General features: G+C 38.5%; 3 protein-coding genes across 4 annotated transcripts in view; 1 reads left to right on the forward strand and 2 right to left on the reverse strand.

Annotated features, from left to right (window-relative positions):
- Positions 1-3,472, reverse strand: part of LOC102297714 (calcium/calmodulin-dependent protein kinase type II subunit beta) — a 51,490-nt gene extending 48,018 nt beyond the window's left edge. The window contains exon 1 of one of the 2 annotated variants that reach the window (XM_005928955.3): positions 3,133-3,472. In XM_005928955.3, the coding sequence (XP_005929017.1) occupies positions 3,133-3,194 (62 nt within the window). In that variant the 5' untranslated portion in view covers positions 3,195-3,472. The remainder of the gene's footprint in view (positions 1-3,132) is intronic. The other variant, XM_042223497.1, reaches the window with a different exon arrangement.
- Positions 3,473-6,755: 3,283 nt separating this feature from the next.
- On the reverse strand, positions 6,756-11,787 carry nudcd3 (NudC domain containing 3). Its single transcript, XM_005928958.3, has 6 exons — positions 11,433-11,787; positions 10,764-11,071; positions 8,813-8,945; positions 8,581-8,724; positions 7,569-7,757; positions 6,756-7,287 (listed from the first exon to the last, which is right to left on the reverse strand). Exons 1-6 carry the CDS (start codon positions 11,628-11,630, stop codon positions 7,177-7,179), a joined length of 1,083 nt encoding a protein of 360 aa, XP_005929020.1. The 5' UTR covers positions 11,631-11,787; the 3' UTR covers positions 6,756-7,176.
- Positions 11,788-12,598: 811 nt separating this feature from the next.
- Positions 12,599-16,601, forward strand: mrps24 (mitochondrial ribosomal protein S24). Its single transcript, XM_005928959.3, has 4 exons — positions 12,599-12,854; positions 14,198-14,275; positions 14,558-14,669; positions 16,072-16,601. The coding sequence occupies exons 1-4, from the start codon at positions 12,813-12,815 to the stop codon at positions 16,353-16,355; spliced, it is 516 nt and encodes a 171-aa protein (XP_005929021.1). The 5' UTR covers positions 12,599-12,812; the 3' UTR covers positions 16,356-16,601.
- Positions 16,602-17,627: the final 1,026 nt, after the last annotated feature.

The raw sequence follows: 17,627 nt of genomic DNA on the forward strand, positions 1-17,627 counted from the left end.
ACTGCCAGCCATTGGCAGTGAATGAGTTAAACCCATTGACTCATGCACTGCAATTGACGGCTATAGACGTCAATGGCAGTGAATGAGTTAAAGTTAAACATGGAATCACGGACTGTATGTATCAGATGAATTTAAGTAAAAATTTAAGTAAAGTAAAAATAAAAAATTGAAATAATATTTAATTAGTGCTAAAAAATTTCTTACACCATTAAAGCATTAGTGTATTACTGAACCACTTTTTTCAATTCAACTTTATTTATATACCACCAAATCACAGCAGCAGTCATCTCAAGGCACTTGATAATGTGAGGTAAAGACCCTACACTAATACAGGGAAAACCTCAATAATCAGATGACCCCCTTTGACCAAACAATTGGTGACTGTGGGAAAGAAAAACTCCCTTTTAACAAGAATAAACCTCCGGCAGAACCAGGCTCAGGGAGAGGGGCCATCTGCTGTGACATGAAGCGCCTTGAGGCGACTTTTGTTGTGATTTGGCGCTATATAAATGAAATTGAATTGAATTGAATTGAATTGAATGGTTGGGAATGATGGGGGAAAGACACGACAAAAACACTCTGTAAAAGAGAGGCGGAGATTAATAATAACTAATGACTAAATGCAGAGTGGTGTGTAAACACACAGTGAATGAAGAAAGTGAGTGAACAAGAAACCCTCAATGCATCATGGGAAGCGTCCAGCAGCCTAGACCTATTCATGCATAAGTATGGGAGGATTCAGGGTCACCTGATCTAGTCCTGACTATAAATTTGATCAAAAATAAGTTTTAATAAGTTATAATAAGTTTTAGGTCTAATTTTAAAACTGTCTCCCAAATCCAAACTGGGAACTGGTTCCACACAAGAAGGGCCTAAAAGCTCAAGGCCTCTCATTCTACTTTTAAATACCCTGGGAACCATGTGTAAGCCAGCAGTCTTTGGGGGATGTGCTATATTTGGATAAGATGGAGCCTGATTATTCAAGACCTCATACGCCAGGAGAAGAATTTTAAGCCAATATGGCAGAAATATGCTCTCTCTTTTGTAGCCTCATTTATCTTCCCCACAAAGTTCAAATCATCTCAAACTGGTTTCTTCAAGATAACAATGAGTTCACTGTACTCAAATGATCTCCATAGTCACCAGATCTCAATCCAGTATAGCACTTTTTGGGAAGTGGAAAAATGGGGGATTAGCATCATGGATGTGCAGCTGGCAAATCTGTAACAGCTGTCTGATGTGTCATTGCTGGTTTTTGTATTTCTTAAGGACATGATTTTCAGACACTGTTCATCTGCTGTAGGTAGTGTTTTTAAGCCTGCCACTTTTCTTACTCCATACCTACTTACTCTGCTGTGATATTTTCCATAGATTCAACTAAAGAAACTTGAACTATGCTTTTGCAACAGGCTCCTAGCAATAAAGTGCCTAAGATTCCATCTAAAATTGGTTCTTTCTTTAAGTTTCTGTTATGTAGATGACACTCTGGTTAATCTTGTCTGCCTTTTTATACTTGAATTCATAATGTATTAGTGTCAAGTGGTTTCACAAACAAAAGAAACATTTTCTGAAAAGGATCAGGTACAAGGACTGAACCAAAATTCGGTAAAAAAAGCAGCCAATGTCCAAAAGAAAAAGTCTGAAAGAGCTTCAAAATATGTAGAGAACTAGTGCTTCCGAGGCTGGCTCCTTTCAAGCAAAATATAAAGACATAAGGGATGACTCGTGACTGTACCGTATAGTCCTAACATTGGTGAGTTTTAATTACAGCATAATAATGCATTATATCCAAGGGTTCAAATGTGCCTGTGTCTGAATTTAGGGTTATCCAACCTCCAAAATCACATTTTAGCCATGGTTATATTTTATAGTTGTTAAAGGCTTCAAAAGAAATGCTGGATAATATTTAAGTACTTTTCTCTAAACTCTGAAATTAGAAAGTTGAAGTACATCAGAACTGTACTTAACTGCAAAACACCTAAAAATAATTAGCACTGAAAATCAAATTCATTGTTAGCTTTAATCCAATATGCTACTTAGAAATAAGCCTTATGTCACTGACTGCATTCAATACTTTTACTCTAAATACATATTTGTCTGGTCATTGAATATTCAATGCAGTACCTTTACTTATACCAGAGTTGGGTTTGATTGGGTGACCAAGGTCACTTGGTGTGAGTCAGGGAATACTAATCAGCAAATCTTGATTTTACATCTGCATCGCACATTCAAAACCAAATTCATAAACCTGGAACACAGCAGACATGACAACACAAGCAAAATAAAGCCTCTATTATCAGCAAGGGCAGCTGCTGCTGGTGTGACTATTGTCTTTAAGTTATCACTTCACGCACGCACGCACACACACACACACACACACACACACACACACACACGCACGCACGCACACACACACACACACACACACACACACACAAAAGATCACCAAAAAACAACTGAACTTAAAATGCTCATAAAATGCTCATACTGTAACCAACCACAGCAATCACAATAAGCTTTTTTTCTCACTGTGCCTGGCTATTGAATAAATGTTCCTGTGAGGCAAACATTGCAGAGAGATCCTTTCTACCCACGCACAACCTGACAGAGACATTGAGTCCACTTTGCCTCTACCCACTGGGGCACCCATAGCCTCTTCAGTTTCAATTTGTCTGAATCCTATTAAGGGCCACACATCCTCACTCCCTCATCTTTTTTCCTTATTAATCACAAGACACACCTCATTAGATTTGCAGTAGATCAAGGGCAGTAGCAGCATTATTCTTTGACATCTCTGTTGAGCTTTCTGCCACTGTGATTAAAGACAGCTGATGATGATTCCAATCTGTCCCTCATATTGGACCGCTTTGTCCCTAATTAGCCTGGGGCGGGGGTGCCCTTAAAGTATTTCTTCACACAGAATCTGACAATCTTAAACACCATCTGCACTGAGGATTTAGGTTTAGAGCTAATTTTAGTTGCTCCAGACCAGCGTGCGTTTGTTTTGGAAGGATGGAGCTGCAATCATCACCGCAGATGTGCAGACCTTGATTCCTCATGCTCTGTACGGTTACAGGACGGGGTCAGGCTGCATGCAGGAGACTCTGGATAATTAATATAACAGCGGCTTACTTGCCAAGCTCCTCGTACAGCTGGTATTCATCTGTAAAACGTGTGCAAGTAGTCGTTGCCATGATCTTTCCTCCTCGGACCGGTGTGCGGGTGCCGTCTCACAAATGTACGGTGTGTCTCTATCTGCACACAGGAGGACCTCGATCTCAAGTCTCCGCCCACCTTAGACCTCCGGACGGCGGAGTGCTTCAATTGCAGGCCGGTACACACACGCACGCTCCCGGCTCGGATGTCAGTAGGCTCTCCGCTCTGCCAAGCAATGAGGACGCACTCTTTAAATACCACACGAAACAGTAATGTGAGCTCACTATATGACGTGTCTCTCCGGAGAGAGAGAGAAAAAAGGAAAAGAAAGAAAGAAAAAGAAAAATCAAAAGCCGATAGTGAGCTGACCCAAGAGTGCGGAGGAGCGCAAAATTTGATTACACTTAATACATCATAAAGCGAAGAGAAGCCTGCAGCATACAATGACATTACTGCACTTGGAACTCAGTAAGGGCGCAGTGTGGATCTATTTTTGGGATTCGGTGAGGAGTCCCTCAGTTTATCACAAAACCTAAGAAAGTAATAATCAATAAGCATAATAATTTTATTACAATTTTGTAAAGGGATTATGGGCGTGTTCAGAGATGGGGCACGGGGAACCCCCCGCAAAAGATGCATTTATGAGTAGAAATTAGTATGTCCGTGTTATATGGCTTTCTGCTTCTGCCTCAAAGTCCAAACATTGCACTTTCTACTCAATACCGTTTATTTCAGAGGTGTTTTTTTTTTTAATTAAATGAAAACTTTTACAAGGTTGCATAAGTCTTACTGTTGTTATACATTCCGACCATATTTGCATAATTATTTTTAATTGCTATCTTGAAAGACAATTTCCAGCTAATGTTTCTATATTTGTCCTCTTCTGCCAAATTTAAATCACATCAAGTATGGTAGTAACATGAATTCTGTACAAATGTTGAGCTAAGAAAGACTAGATTCAACACTGACTGGCTGCGTAATCATGTGGTGGTGGAGGAGATGGTAGCGGTTGCGAGGAATTGTTTTTTTTATTTTTTATTCTCATGTCAAATATGCTAATGAAGCTAGAGCTTCATAGCTTGTATAATATGTAAGATTAACACATAAGGCTCTCTGATATACACAGGAAGAGTAGTAGTGAAACAACCAGAGGAATGTTAAATTAAAACTCAGGGACAGACAAAATAATCATTTGTGGGTGGGTACAGAGGACTACTCTCAACTTTACTCTTAAAGCAACCAATGGAAATACTGTTGACACTATTTATATCAATTATACTGCCATAAGTGAAACAAGAAAGCCCAAAATATCAAATGGTGTCTTTAAAAAATGGGGAGAGGAAAAATTCACTAAACTAGCTGTGGTCTGGGTTCATTAGGCAGATCAAGTATCGACTCTTGCCTTAAGCTGAGAAAATACTATTAAGGCTTATTACATTTTGCTTTGTAGGTTTCATATTCTATTCTTCTCTTCAAGATATTATAACCGTATTATTTCCATTTACACAGTAAAAAGACAGATAACTGAAAATGAGTGTGATGTATATGATACTTACAGATTATCCAGCTGTATACAAGATGATGTATGAAAGTATATGGAGCCAATGCATTAAAACAACACTGACGTTTCCTAAGTAATTAGGAACTTATTAATGTATTTAAGTTTTTAGTCTGTTTGATTTACATACATCAACAGTTTTTAATTAGACATGCTTTAGAAGGGAAGGACTGTAATTATGACCTCTTTATTATAATTTTTAATATTTTCTGTTTTGCTATTTATGGAAAAATGTATGCAGTGGACCATTGTTTTCACCAATGTATATATGATTAGCCTAAACCCTTGCATATGTTGATGTGGTGTGCAATGTCTCTTTAAAAAAATTATAGGAGAAAAGGACGCAGCAGATGGACAATACCTTTAAGTCATAACATTAATAAATAGGAAAGATTATAGCATTGACCAGATACAGGACATTTTAGATCCTTCTGGCATATCTGCTAATCCATCTGCTGTTTACTGAAGTCTTATTAGAAATGGTTTCAATGGAAGGGCGGCTATCAAAGAGCAATTTTTAAGAAAGGGAAATGGGGAGTAAAGGCTGAGCTATTGCATATCTGACATTACACAAGAACTGGACTGAAAATCAGTTGTAATAGGTCTTGAATAGGAATAATAATCTGAATTATTATTCAATTAAATTTTAATTTTATTTATACAGTGCCAAATCACAACAACAGTTGCCTCAAGGTGCTCAGAGCAGACCTAACAATAATACATACAGATTATGTATGAAGGTCAGGAGAGAGGTATAACACTGAGTACTCTGTATAACACAGTGGAGACTCTTTCAGCCTCTTTGGGCTTCATATCAACTGGTGGTGTTGGAGATTTTGTCAAAATTAATAGAATTTTGAACACAGAAAAGTACTGTCAGAGTCAGATTTGGATGTGCCATGCAGAGAGAATTGAAAAATAAAGATGATCATACTAAATATTGATTTTCAAGCACATCGGAATTCTAAAAACTCTGTTTTTTCCCCCTATTTAATATATATATTTGCTCATTTCAATAAATTGCTGCAGCTATTTCCCACCGTTCTATCAAAATGTAAAGAAATAGGGGGTGGCTTAAGACTTTTGCTGCACAGGATTGTACAGAATAGGTAAAATCACCTCCAGCTGAAGCTGGCCACAACATTAGTATACTTTACAGATGCAGCGTGCTAGTACCAGTTTGGACCACATTTTGCCTGGAGAGCAGCCTTAACTCTTCATCATAGACTGAACATGCTGGAAGCAATCCTCAGAGATTTTAGTCCATGTTGACATGATAGCATCACACAGTTGATGTCTACGTTGCAGGTATAGATATCAGTTGAAGTCATGTATTAACGTTAGCTATCTCAGGTAACCCTGGTCAGTAATTTCAGAAAACTGAAACATCAGTAAGATAAAATGCCTTAATATCTGTGAATGTTATTATGAGCCTATGAACCTTTAAGACTCAAGTTAAAGTAATGCATTCCTAAGCTTAATGTGTGCGTTCAATACATCTGTAATCACACTGTCTGCTAGTCTTTGCTTTTCAACACTTCCACTTTCCCCATGCTGTGAAAAGCAATGCTGATGTCATTGTTCTAGTGACTAGAATCTAGTCCAATCGTCTTTCTGCCGCCATCTTTAAACCAATCAGCCTCCATGCCACTTATTTTAACTCTCACTGCTCACTGTCCCCTTCAGACTCCTGTGCACAATCCACCTTCTCCACATCTCCCACGTTGCTCAGAGTTTCAGCCAAGCCTCCATCTTCATCACCACCATCAGGGTTTAAAATCCAAGGCAGTCCTACCTATTGAAGTAGTAGTTAAATCATTTAAATAAGTTAAGTTTAAATGAAGCTGTCTGATTTTATTTGACATTTATTTTAAAGATTATAATAGTTATGATTATGCTTTCACATATGTAAGTTAAATGTAATAAAACTGTAAAACGTATGATGTATTTTAACAACACTGTATGATTTTGATGTGTACTGTATATGTATAAATAAAAAAAATTATCTTATCCAAAGATTGGCGTGGACTCGAGGAGTTCAGAAAACCCTTTTTCATATTTATTTGTAAATTGTTAGATGTTTTTTTTTATTCTTGTTTTTTTTTGTTTTGTGTAGTCATTAACAGCAGAGCAAGGAAGCCGAACCAGCAGGTAATCATCACAGTTTGAAATAAAAACAGAATCAGTAGGGCAGATAACACATAGGGACGGCAGAGTTCAATCAAGAGTCAAACAGTGTACAATAGTACATATCAGCTTCAATTTAATGACTCATCCCGGTCAGAATACGGAAATATTCCCTTCCCACCAATCTCAACAAACAAAATTTGCAGCTTCTTTTATTAGGGACAAACTTCCATCATTCCAGCATTTCAAAGGTGTTAATAAGTGTTGCCTCTGCTGCCATGAGCTCTTTAAATGGAGATGCTTCAGTTCATGTTTGGCTGAGGTTTTGTGGCATGTCAGAACTGCACGGCACTCGGTGGGATGTCAAACATAGATGGGTCAAAGTCCTGCCCTTTGAAAGGTGACCCTTCAGCATCCCATCCCTTCTTCAGCATCTCATGCACTTTCTGCAAAGAAACATGGACACAGATATGTTATGTATGTATCTTTCATGCTAACAAACCTCCTCACAATTCACACACAATCCAGGTGCACTACAGCAGTGACTTCCAACTATATTTGTCAGAATAGGTTTTAAGGACTTGACTCAATAACTGAATATCATTTAAGCCGATTTATAAGATAAACGTTTTTATTTTACAGAAATAATATAGATATAGATAATATAGATATAGCCTGTGTGCGTGTGTAATGAATAGTTTGTGTTATTTTTTAATTTGCTCCTTACCAATTCGTGACTTTGTGGCTTTCCCTGCAGCTTCTGGTGGTAGTCAAATGTGAGCCTGTCCAGAACAGCATGCTCCTCCTCATCCACTGTTGCCATGGAACGCTCACGGTTAATTTGGTTTATATCAATCTCCTTTTCGCCTTTGAGCACCGCATTCCACCAAACCTCTGATGTCTTGTTCAGTGACAACTGTAATTCAGAGACAGGATGTTCAATTCAAATATGTTAGACAATCTTTGAAAAGCCAACACTGGCTTTTTAATAAAATTATTTTTACACTTATCCTGTTATTCCAAGCACTAGGGAGCATTAACTCTTTCTAAACTGAACATTAAATGAAAACATCTCATTATGCAATGCAGAGTCTCTGTAGAGTCTAGTGTTCCTGTACATGACATTAACTTAATATCCCCACAGGGAAAGAACAATATCTTACACAAAGATAAGCAATTTAATAGTCATTAACATGAACAAAATTTGATTTTTGTCTTCGATCACCACATTATTCATCATCTACAGCCCTTGTCACCTTCGGTGTACAGAAAGGTTGGACTGTAGCTCCTGTTTTACTTTTTATTCATAGAGAATTGAATTTTCCAAATTAAATCGGAGCTTTCAAACTCTGAAATGGAAAAGTCAATCTTTAATTTCTCCATACTACATTAGTGCAATTCCTTCTTCGCCACTCTCGACTCCTCTCTCCTGGCTTGGCTTCGTGTTTTACAATTGATTTTAAGATTTCGCTGATCAGCTTTGAAGCAAGTTCTGGTTCTGGAACAGCTATGACAGCCTCTTATGAGCCAGTAGTCAGGCCAGTCAAGCCAGTGCCAGTGACCTTCTTTCTTCTTTTTACTACCATAAAACCAGATGTTAGCTCCTGATAGGTGTTAATCCCTCTTGTTAGTTCATATTCTGATTACTCAAATAGCAGAAGGTGCACTCATTGCCACATTTTCTTCAGGAGTGTTCTTGTTGTTATTACAAAAATTAGATAATGCTTATGTGTACTCACAACCACACAGTGTCCAGGTTCCAGACTCCACAGAGAGTTTTCAGTGTTGATCTTGTAAGTGAATTCACCCTCCATCAGTGTCTTGTCTTCGGCTCCATCCCTCACACATACTCTCACGCCACTGGTCTGCAGACTAACACTGACCTGTGGGCCGTGAACGCAGTTACAATAAGTAAAGTGTTATAAAAAAGTATTACTGGTGTCTCACATAGTTAAATAGACCTGCATTCACCTGTCTGCCTTTAACAACCGTCTTGGGCACAAACACGCGGACCTCCACATCCATGTAATCCTGAGACCAGCTGTAATTTTCCCTCACTGCCCCATTGTAACTGTCGGGATTGGACTGGAAGTTTTCTTGACGTCTAAAACACAAAATTCAAACACAATTTTTATATAAACGTCTTAAATACTGACACTACATTTTGAAATGCATGAGCCATTTCAGAATCAAATTAGAAATCATTCGTTAGTGCAAAGCCTCATTATTTAAAATGTTTTGAAGCTACCAAAGTTAAATAAGAACCACTGTTAAGCTGGTGGGAACTCTGCACACCCATACAAAATTTAATTTAATAAATTTAATACAAGTCTAACAAATCCAAAATAGCAATTTTAGTTTTGTTGTCTCCCCGAAAACAAAACAAACAAAAAATAAACACCTTCAAACTATAATTTCACAGGAAGATTCCACCTAAGAGTGAAGCAGAGGCTGAGATCCAGTGTCACTTGTTGTCACTACTTCTACTTCTTTTGAAAGCTGTCTTTCTGTTGATTTCATCAAGATGACCTTAAGGTTGCAATGAACCAGCTTCCAGTCCAAGTATGAAGTGGATGGGATGAAATTTAGCAACTTGAAGTCCAAGGCCACAGCCCTTGACTAGAAAAGGGTAGAGTAGCCCCTACAGGTTGTGTACAAGTTGCTGCCACAAATGGAGGAGTTAAAATATTTTGGAGTCTTGTGGCTACACAGGAAGCTGCGGCTAATGGCTTTCTGCTAGGCCTCAAGTCTAGTACATGTAAACTTTGCAAATACAATAGAGAGTTCACACATGTTTTTTCTGTTTTCCCATCTCACTGTTTTCATATAGTACATCACACAGTTGTCCATTCCATATCCTATACACATCACTTCATCCAATATCGAGGCACATATTCCTTCTCCTCTGTCTTTTTCAAAATTGCTGAAATTTGAGGCACTTTAGCCTGCACATAGCATTGCTCGCACACAGTGCAGAGTGGTTATACATTATATTTCCAGAAATATTCACTTGTCACCCTTCATATGTATGAGTATGATATTGGTCCATCCGGTGCAGCTATAACACAAGATTTAGGAGTGTGTTTATGCACTGTTCTTGAGCTAAACTGAAGGTCACGTAAAGTTTCGAGTTCTGCAGCGATTGACTCCACCTCAGCACACTATGCACCTCAGCATCTGCTGATCCCTGTTCCTGTGATTTTACATGGCCTACCACTTTGTGGCTGAGTTACTGTCATTTCCAATTGCTTCCACTTTGTTATAATATCACTAACAGTTGACAGTGGAATATTTAGTAGGGATGAAAATTCACAACTGGACTTGTTGAACAGGAGACATCCTATCATGGAACCATGCTGGAATTCACTGAGCTCCTAAATGTTTGTAGAAGCAGTCTGCATGCATAGGTGCTTAACTTTATACACTGGTCGCCATGGAAGTGATTGGAGTACCTGAATTCAATTATTTAGATGGGTGAGTGAATACTTCTGGCAATATAGTACAGCAAAGTACAGCAGAACTAAGTTGGTTAGCAGTGAACATTTTCTGTCTTAGTTTATAAATATAAATATTTTCCATGTTCTCCTTGTTTCTGCCTGGGTTCTCTCCAGGTACTCTGGCTTCCTCCCACAGCCCAGAGACAGGGACAGGGTTAGGGTTAGGTTAACTAGTGATTCTAAATTGCCTTTAGGTGTGAATGTTAGTGCAGTGGTTGTCTGTCTCTCTGCGTTAGCCCTGCAACAGAACCTGCAACTAACCTTCACCAAAGTCTGCATCCCGTCACAAAGTCATTTTAAGGCCTAAAATTGACCTTGACAAGTGCATTTCCTGAAACACTGTAATGTGCAGAGTAATGTTTATGTTGGACCATATTTAAAACAACAGATGCTTCAAAGGTTAAAAAACGCTAGTAGCTACTCACCCTGCTTTGGATTTCGAGTTGGCTGCAGCTGCCTGATCTCCACAAATTGCTGGACTGCTGCTGCTATCCTGCTGAGAGCAGACGGATGTGCCTGAGGCTGCTGGAGCTGAAACATCCCCAGAACGTGAGGGGGAGTTCTCCATCTGCACCGCCTCTGTACTCTGCTGCTTGGTTTCATCACAAGGCTCAGAGGCAACCTCCAGCTCCTGAACTGCAGGAGGAACATACCTAGTCTCCTCTCTCTTCTTCAGATTGCTCACTGCTCTCTCTCTGTCGTGCTCCGCCAGCTTCTCGAATGACTTATATGTCTGAGGAAAGATTTAAAGGTTATCGCTTATCATCATTTGAGAGGCAGACAACTCTAGATTAGGATATAACCTTCACCAGTCTTAGGACAATAACAAATGTATTGCTATAGGTCTGTGGCTCATATAGACAGCAAGGCTATCACCAAGCACAGGAGTTATTTTGTATTATGTAGGTGTTAATTCATCGACGAATCACTGCAGTCTAAAAAACTCGAGGACCACAAAAGTGTACGTAACATTATAACAGCTTCATTTTTAACCTGTGATTGTAAATAATATGCATGTGCATAAACTGTACACTTAGTCATGTGTGTTGCCAAGGTATTTACATTTAGCAGGTTAAAATGTTGAGAAATTTCACCTTAAGCACCATCTTCTCTGCCACACCTGGAGGGAAACCCATCTTATCATTGGGACTCGACAGCAGGCGATAAAAGTCCGTCTTGCGGTACAAGAACCCAAAATAGACCTGCAGAAAGTCCTGAATGTTCCCAACATGCTGCAGGATCCCCAGAAGAGCATTATCGTACATCTCTGTCATCTCCAGCGGCGACGCCATCGCAGCTTTCAATCTTTATTCCTCTCAACAAGTCTTCAAATGATTCCAGCCAATACTTATCCCACCAAAATAATGACAGTTTGCCAAGAAACAAGTGGGACGAGTAGGATAACGCTACTTAGCAACTACTTTCCTCTTTCCAGAACAATACAAATACTTCCGGTGCAACGTTTTCAAAATAAGTGTGCAGTCTTTGACAAATATCGGATACCGGGTATCAAAACAAACAAAACAAAACAAAACCACAAGCTATGGCTATTTGTAGTGTTTTTGTGTATTTATTTATTTTTTAATACATATAAATTGAAACAATCACGCATTTAGAACCCCCCCCCCCACCACCTTTTCAGTTCTTGACTTATATTTATGTATTTATTCTTTAATAGCACAGATAGGCTAAGCAACTTTAGACTTACCTTCACTTGTTAGGCGAACCACTGCAGTGTGGACCCACTACAAATAAAGTAAAAGTATAAACGAACACAAATAATCGCAAGAAAAGTGACATATGTTTTCAAATAGGGTATATGGTTTCAAAGAACCTCTTTTTAAATAAAGCACAGTTAATACATAACAGAAACACAATAATAACTATAAAATTACTCAAGTATGCAAGAAAAAAAATTTGTACTAATGTATATTATACACAATAATAATATTAATGTTTAAAGCAAATTAATCATTAATAATTAAAATAACGACTATGGTAAAAAACTAAAGAGTACATATTAGGTAACAAAATTTATATTTTAAAATGCATCTGTTAAAAATAGGAATTTTAACTTGCTTTAAAAACAATTCGTACGAGAACATGTTGTGAGGAAAAACTTTGCAATTAAACTGTAAATTAAACTGTGTGTTTGCATACAATTTTCGTTCAATGTCAATAAAGATTCTGATTCTGATTCTAAAATATCACTCATCTTTAACTTAAAACTTTTATTTTCCCTCTTTCCGGTTGGTTCAGGTTAATAGTTGTCCGGTGGAAACTTGTGGAAACTGCCTGTGGAAAAAACAGTTCCAGTATACAGCTCAAGTTCAGTATAGAAACGTTAATTTTGTTATTTTTACGTGTTATAATTATTACCGAGCTTTCGTAAATCTTCGGCTATTTATACAGTAATAAACAGAGTGACTGCTGTGTTGTAGTTTAGTACCACGAGTTAATTATTTGAATAAAACATGGCGGCGTCCTTGAGCAGCATAGGAAACGTGAGGGTGCTGGTAAGAAAGTCATTTTAAACCGTAACATTTACTTAATTTCCATGAAGTCTTGTTGACCGTGTAGCTATCGGCGTGCACCCATTAATTTAGCGCTACGTTTGGTAAGGCTTTATATATATAAACAATTTTAAGCTAGGGGTTAGCTAACTTGCTCTTGGCTGCCTAGGTTTCTATGATAAATAGCAAAAATTTCAGACATGTAACAAACGTTTGTGTCAGTTTGTTACTACTGCGTTGTATGACCACAGAAGCCAAGCGTGTTTGTTTGTGGCACTACGAACCTGAATTATCAAACATGGAAACATTTGCCTTATCAAAATATCTGATACTGCATTATGAATACTAAGAACGGCAACTAAGATGTCGACAAATACCCTTTAACAACTCGTTACTACACAACTTTAAAACAATTTGCAATAGGAATGATTCACAAGACAGTTTAGACTAGCTGTGATTTAACGATACAACATCTCTGACACTATGTCCAAGACATCTGTGCACTGTGTTGCAGAGATGCATTATATGGACAAAAGTGTTTTGCCACCTGCACATTACACCCACAGGAGCTTCCATGATATCCCACGCTAAATCCATAAGCATTAGTGGGGAGCTGCTCCACCTCTGCAGCAAAATTAGCTTCCTACAAGACTTATGAGGCTGTCTGTGGAAATAATTGTCCATTTATCAAGAAGAGCATTAATGAGATCAGACACTGATGTTAGACCCGAGGGCCTGAGTGAAAATCTCCATTCCTTGTATTTTCCTTTCTTAACTTGGTTTGAAATATTTTGCGCTACATTATTAAGCAACTGAAACAGCCTCTGCATGTTAACACAGGAAGAAAATAAAATTCGCTGAAACCCACTGTTCACTACAGTCACAGCTTGCTGTCATGATCCAAATATTAATGTTTGTACAGATAATACTCCAAAAGATGTCTTGATTATAATTATGTGTAGTAATAAGTTATTAGTTTTAATAAGTATTCTTGTTTGTCCAATGCTAGCATGCATGATTGTTTCACAGACTAGCATTAGCAGATGTAATGACTGCCAGAGTGGTCAGTAGGTATTACAATTCAAGCACAATTGCTTCAGACATTTCAGTGTTTTACAAAGCCTTGTCTTGCCCAACACCTCTTCCTGCTAAGTAGGAGTGTTGCATCAGCAAGGACTTCCAGCTTATCTTTGCTAAGTCAAACATGCTGAGCCACATGCTTTGACATCCCCATTGGGAAATAAGGGAGAAGCCAGATGTACCGTTTTGCTTTTGAAATGATTTCTGACCATCAATTCAATATTTACTTACTGGTTTAAACTCTCACCACATTACCTGTTTTGCAGAGCGCCTTAGCTTGGTCCAGCTCATTGTGCAGCTTCTCTGGAAGCAGGGGCCTCCATGTTACTGTGTCGTGCTGCAAGGTAAGCGGCCTTGACCGTCTCAGGGCTGTTGTATCAGCAACACTAACTGTTTAACATAGTGTTTATCTTTTTAACTTTCACAGTATTCTGATACTTTACCGGAGCCACAGTCAGAGTAGTTCAGAGGTCACAACCATTTTTAAAAAAATAGTAATTTGAGGTTTTTTGTTGCTTTTACAAAGGCTGTTAGGTTGTTATAGATTATTAACTTTCAATGGGTCTGATAGTGTTTTCTCCAAATATACCCAAGAGGTGGTGCTCTTTTGTCTTTCTCTTTTACAGAATCGAGCCGCTCGTATCCGAGTAGGGAAAGGAGACAAACCTGTGACCTATGAGCAAGCGCATCACCCTCACCACATTGGCCACCGCAAAGGATGGCTGTCACAGCACACCAGTAAGCATGACTGAGATTGAGAATATACTCTCACTAGGCACATTTGATTTTATGCACACTGTCCTCTCACATGTTTGGTCATGAATTAGTTAACTCAGTGATTTTTATGGAAGCAGTCATTGGTGCGGATAGCTCTCAGACAACATACCAATCATCACTGAGTCCAACCAAACTATGCACTTTAGCTTGAATGGTCCTGTGCCACAGACTTAAAGTGTTGTGCACAGGCCATCCACACACTGATACTGGGAAACATTTCCATGTTTTCAAAGTGTGTCCAACACATTTTCCAAGTCGAAACTCATTTTAGCATTTGATTAAATATTTTTATCTGTTCAAGAGAACCACAGCAATCAAGCACCTTCAAAGAGAAAAGCTGGCAAGACCCAGTGCTTCACCCACTGCTGAGGCTCTCCAGTTAGTCTCTCATCCTGCAGTTGGATACAATGGGGAGATCAGCAGTCCTTGTTCTTCTGTGGAGATTTGCTGGAAGCTTGAACTAGAATTTGCAGCAAGTGGAGAACTGATTAGGCTGCGTAGAAGAACGAGAACCACCATCTCTAACTGTTCTCAAACTATGAGGTTTGGGTCTGTCTGACCATGAGATGAGAGACTTGCTGGAGAGACAGCTGATTTTTGACTTATCAAAACTCTTTTTGACTTGATGGTCTATAAAGCAAACCAATGGATGTAGCCGCTGTGACATCACCTGTTGGTTCTACACTGTGCATTTTGAAGCCTCCCTGTTAGTATTTTGCTTGCAGCCCAGTTGGCTTTTTGGAACCAGAATTTATCGTATTAGTCTGTTAATTACCATACACATGCTAAACAACAGAGCAATAAAATAATAGAATTTCACTCATCAAAACTGCAGCACAAACAGGACAGGTCCAGTTCAGTGTCTCAGATTATTGAAGTGAGGCCGAGCACACAGCTTTTATCTGCTGCACGTCAGTGCACTTGTTTCTGTCGGAAACAATTTATAGAGTCATGATGATTGTGCTCTCCACGGCCAGACAGCAGCAACTAGTGGTTTCATTTTATAATCTTTTTAGACTTCATCAAACTCTGCTCTGTCTTTTGATACTTTTCAGTGTCTCCATATGGTATTTGCAGTTTATTACAGAAAATGGATAATTTAAGCAAAATTAAGACCTAAAGATAAATATTAAACTTTTCAACTATATCTCTAAACATAATATTAAACATGGTAAAGAAACTTAAAATAAGATTTATGTTGTCTAATGTGACTGTGAGCCTTATTAATAAATATTTTGCTGAAGAGGCAGTAATCTTTTCATTTGCACATCTTTGTCCATCAGCCGCAGCTAATGTGTAATTCAGTCCAAATTCCTCTTAATCTTTCACGACAGCTCCAGTTTTTTCTCTCTCTTGCTGATAGGTAACCTCAAAGGAGAGGATGGGGCAGCTGAACGCACTGTAGAAGATGTCTTCATTCGGAGGTTCATGTTTGGGACGTTCCACGGGTGCCTGGCCAATGAGATTGTCATCAAAAGGCGTGGCAATTTGCTGAATGTGTGCGCAGTGATGCTACAGAAGTTACCACCACAGAAGTTTTACTTCCTGATTGGCTATACAGAGTCACTGCTGTCACACTTTTACAAATGCCCTGTCAAGTTAGAGATTCAGACCCTGCAGGATAAGATTGTGTACAAGTACCTCTGATTAAACTGTCCATAACCATTTTCTCTGTAGATAGTAGATGTGCTACCAGTTTCTACCTTTTTGATTTTTGAAAAATGAATGAGCAGATTTCAAATATTTGTTTTATTTATGTCCTCAAAAGGGTTTTAAGTTAGGAGAGAGGAGATCACTGTTGTTATAAAATTAGCTGGTGAAACCTGTTGCATTTTCTACAAAATGCTCATCAATGTCTGTTCCTGAAGTTAAATAAATGATCAAAACCTTGAATTCTAAGAGATAACTTTATAGTGCTGGTTTGCAAAGGAAATTGACATAACTGCACATATTTATTGAGTATTTAAAATGTGAAAACACATCAAACACTGTGTCATCAGCAGATTTACAGACAGGTGACAAAAGAAATACTTGAACCTCTAACCCCTCCCGGAAGAAGATCCAGAGCTCTGGGATGCTGTGTGGCAATTTTGTTGTCGTGATTTGGATTCACCTCTCCTTTTAAAGGAGAGTGTGGATCTGATCACCTTTATCCTATGAAGAAACATTTCTACCCTGAGTGGGTTTTTTTCAGCAATGGAAAAGCCCCAATCCATCCATATCTTTTTAAAGAATGATGTTGCATTTTTTGCTTTCTTTTCAAGCTCGTTAGATGAGGTGTGGAGTAGGAGTGACAGAGGGGTTCATAGTCGGGGTGAGATGACAGAGATATCAGGGATGGCTCTGAGTCCCTTCATGTTTGCAATGCTGAATGACAGGTTGACAGATGAGGTCAGGCAGGAGCCTCTGTGGAATGTGATGTTGGCAGACGACAAAGCGACCTGACCTTTTTTTTTTTTTTGGATGATTAAATTATTTTACTTTGCACACAGAAACAAAATTATTTCACAAAAAACAAAAAAATAGGTCAGAGCTCTAGTTTTTTCTCATCTGACCAAAGGATGTGCTTCCAGTATGTATAATATTTCTCAGTTTGTATTTGGCATACTTCCATCTGGCTTCACGATGTCTCCTCTGTGGTGAAGTTTTTCTTGGTCTGCAGCTTCATAGTCCAGTCCTCTGCAGGGTTCTAGTGGTTGTCTTGTTTTAGACTACAGTCTTTAGAAACATGTCTCATTAGTTTTCAATCCAGAGTCTTTAATTGATTCCTCTTCTATTATGATCTCCAAAGCCACATGCTAACACAACACTACCTGAACTTAAATCTCAAAGGTTGATTATCTTGATAATGGCGTTCCATCTTCACTGTGTGAAAGAAGGCAACGCATCAGAGATGCTTGACTGAGTTGTATTACTCAA

The sequence above is a fragment of the Haplochromis burtoni genome, unplaced genomic scaffold (genome assembly GCF_018398535.1).
Source record: "Haplochromis burtoni strain Fernald_Lab_line unplaced genomic scaffold, NCSU_Asbu1 Contig_113, whole genome shotgun sequence".
NCBI classification, from domain to species: domain Eukaryota; kingdom Metazoa; phylum Chordata; class Actinopteri; order Cichliformes; family Cichlidae; genus Haplochromis; species Haplochromis burtoni.